Source organism: Alligator sinensis, unplaced genomic scaffold (assembly GCF_000455745.1).
Source record: "Alligator sinensis unplaced genomic scaffold, ASM45574v1 scaffold419_1, whole genome shotgun sequence".
NCBI classification, from domain to species: domain Eukaryota; kingdom Metazoa; phylum Chordata; order Crocodylia; family Alligatoridae; genus Alligator; species Alligator sinensis.
In genome coordinates this window covers 1259771-1263249 of record NW_005842360.1, presented here as the reverse complement: position 1 = coordinate 1263249, position 3479 = coordinate 1259771, and the positions used below count along the sequence as shown (strand labels likewise).

At 52.0% G+C, this 3479-nt stretch overlaps 1 protein-coding gene across 1 annotated transcript in view; it reads left to right on the top strand.

Moving 5' to 3' along the window:
- The first annotated feature begins 508 nt into the window (after positions 1-508).
- Positions 509-3479, top strand: part of MYBBP1A (MYB binding protein 1a) — a 77146-nt gene continuing 74175 nt past the window's right edge. Inside the window, exon 1 of the mRNA XM_006029171.3 lies at positions 509-516. Coding sequence (XP_006029233.1) covers positions 509-516 — 8 coding nt within the window. The remainder of the gene's footprint in view (positions 517-3479) is intronic.

Here is a 3479-nt window from a genome sequence, read left to right as displayed (position 1 = left end):
CAGCAGACCCCATTGCTGCTCTCTCTTCTTTAGATACCTGCAACTGACCTGAGATGAAGTGATATTTTAAAAGGAAAAGCAACCAATGCCACACATTTATTGGTGGTTCTTCTTACTCTATGAGCTTCCTCTGTAGTTAATAAAGATCACTTTTTTTTTCTTTTTAATGGTGCTGTGGGCAGGAAGATAATGGACTGACTGTAGTGAGGGTTTCCTAATATCTTCCAAAGTGTGTCGTTTGCATTATTGATTTGTTTTTTCTACTGGACCATGGTTTAGGGTTTTATTATAGAGAACTACAACTTATTGATTTTCCCCCATCTGACTGTGTCAATAGGCCTAGTGTCTCATCCCAGACAATACTAAGCTGTCACAATGCAAAAGATTTAGTTTTTTGAGGGAAGCTTTTCCATATGACATTGTATACCTTGACTTCCAAAAAGCCTTTGGTCTGGTATCCCATGATGTCTTCATGAGAAAATGGGAGGATTGTGGGCTTAACTCCAAGATGGTCAGGTGGGTAGGGAACTGGCTGCGGGGTAAGCCTCAGAGAGTCCTAATGAACTGTCCTGTGTTGTCCTGGCAAGAAGTGGCCAGCGACATTCCCCAGGGGTCCGTGCTTGGTCCAGTGCTTTTCAACATCTTCATCAATGATTTGGATGTGGGGCCAAGTTCATAGATGACACCAAGTCAAGGAGGTGATTCTATCGCTCTGCTTGGCATTGGTGAGACCGCAGCTGGAGTACTGCGTCCAGTACTGGGTGCTCCACTTTAACAAGGATATAGAAAAGCTTGAGAGAGTCCAGAGAAGGGCCATCCATATGATCAGAGACTTCCAAGGCAAGACATATGAGGAAAGGCTGAGGGACCTGGGACTCAAGCCTGAAAAAGAGAAGGCTCAGAGGGGACCTGGTAGCTTACCACTACATTAGGGGAGTACATCAAAGGCTCCGTGAACAACTGTTCACCAGGGCACCCTTGGGGAAAATCAGGAGTAACGGCCACAAACTCCTGGAAGGCCATTTCAGACTCAACATTAGGGAAAAACGTCTTTACAGTCAGGATGTCCAGACTGGAATAAGCTCCCTCCACAGGTAGCGCAATCACCTACTCTGGAGATCTTCAAGAGGAGACTGACCCCAGTCACCAGACCCCAGTTGTCTTTCCTTTCTGGTGCAGGGGACTGGACCCGATGATCTTCCAAGGTCCCTTCTGGCCCCTTACAATTTCTGAATCTATGAGCATCTATATCCAGCTGCCATTTGAGAGTCCAGCTTACGCACTTTCAGTCTTCAAAATCTTGGTCACTCCCCAGTTTTGGGGAAAATAAGATGAAGCAACTCCAGAAAAATTAAATATTAGAGGTGCACCGATACGTCAGTCCAATATTGGATCGGCACCAATAAAAAGAAAATGAACTGTATTGGAAATCAGCCTGATGTGGCTGATAATTGGGCAGATAAATGCCTGTGCATGCGCACAGATGCAGGCAGCGAGGAGCACAGCCCAGCAACATGGAGAGCTGTGTGCAGCTGGTAATTCTGTTGTGGTGGAAGGGGAGAGGGGAGGGAAGGGGCTGGGGGGGCCAGATCAAGGCCCCCCACAACGAGGGAGGGAGTGGGGCTGCGGCACACGTTGCCCAGCCGGGGCAGGGTGGGGTGCAGGACAGAGGTGGGGCGGCTCCCACAGCTGTGCCCCACCAATGGGGGGGTGGGCGTGTGCCCAGAAGGGCATAGGCAGTGTGCCCCCAAGTCTGTGCAGGGTGCAGGCAGGGTGGGCTGCAGCTGTGGACTGGCTCTGTGCTGGGCTCTTCCCCCTGGGGCTGGGCCAGGCTGTGCTTGGGGAGGTGGGGGTGACAGCGCTGGGAGGGGGCTTATGTGGGGGGGCTGCAGCCACCCCAATTTTCACCATAGCCCCTCCCAGCACTGTGGCAGCCACCTACTGCAGCCCCCACTGGGAAGAGCCTGGCGCAGTCCCAGCCCACAGCTGCAGCCTGCCCTGCCCCATGCAGATCTGTGGGGCACACGCACACCCCATGCCCTCCCAGGGTGCACACAACAACAAGAGCCCCCATGCCCCCCATCCCACACCTGCCCTACCCTAGCTGGGCAGCACCTGCCCCAGCCCCACTCCCTCCCTCACCATGGGGGACCTTGATCTGCCCCCTGCCCCTCCTCATCCACCACAACAGACTTACCAGCTGCATGCAGCTGTATCGGAAATTGGATTGGTATCCGCTGATAAGCCTCCTTAAAAATTGGCTATTGGTATTGGCTCCCCAAATCTCTATTGGCGCACCCATAAATAATTTTTTTTTTTCAAAAGAGTCTACCCCACATCATTGCTCATTGGCGATATGTAGGGGGTGCACACGGGTGCACGTGCACCTCCTCAGATCGGCGGTGCACCCCCTGTGAAAAGCACTGCCACTCGCTCCTCGCCACGGCCCCCCTCGCTGCCAGCACCACCAGCAGCGTCCGCAGGTGGTTGCCGACTGCCAGCCAGCGCTTGCCTAGCCTCCGACACCGCCATGGCCACCTGTGGGAGCTCCCCACTCGGCCTGCCCGGCCGCCAACACCGCAGCCTCTGGGGGCACGCGTCATTCATGTCATTGCTTTATGGCAGACTGGGCTGCCTTTCCTCAAGGGCAGATGTAACTGATTGACTTTAAAGGTACCTTATCTTGGTGGGTCACTGTTCTAGGGGGAGAATAAACTGGTACCAATACCGCTGCACCCACTTTTAAGTTATCCTGCTGTAAATCATTTTGGCGACCCTTCTCAAGCTACAGGCAGTCCTCAGACTTACTACACAATTGGTTCCTGAAAACCGTGTCTTAAGTCGAAACGTAACTCGGAACCGATTTTCCCCCAGGAAACAATATCATAAATGGGGGATTTGCTCCTGAACCCAGGCCCGATACCCTATTTTCACCAAAAATAACCCAGAATTTTGTACTCGATCAATGATAGACGAGTCATATAGAGCGCACACCGCCTGCCGAAACTTCCTTAGCCTGATGAAGCCTTTTTGAACCCGAAAGCTTGCTTAATAATTGTTTTCCAATTATTTAAGTTGGTCTAATAAAAGAGATCAGATTCACCCAAGAACCTTGTCTGCCTATAGCTACAATAACGCATTTATACTGTAACTAGCAATCCTATTGAGTTGGAAGGACTTTTTGAAGGCCTCTCGGCTACAGGGTTGGGCTGCGCAGCAGACTCGTTCACAGGTGTGGCAGCAAACTTGTCGTTCAACTAGCAATCCTATTGAGTTGGAAGGACTTTTTGAAGGCCTCTCGGCTACAGGGTTGGGCTGCGCAGCAGACTCGTTCACAGGTGTGGCAGCAAACTTGTCGTTCGTCTTGCAGCTGCAGGGGAGGGCAGGGGGACACCCGCAAGGGAGCAAACTTTTAGCATCGCCAGAGATCACGATCATCATAATCACCACGTGGCCGCGCTCACCCCCGCGGCCGGGTC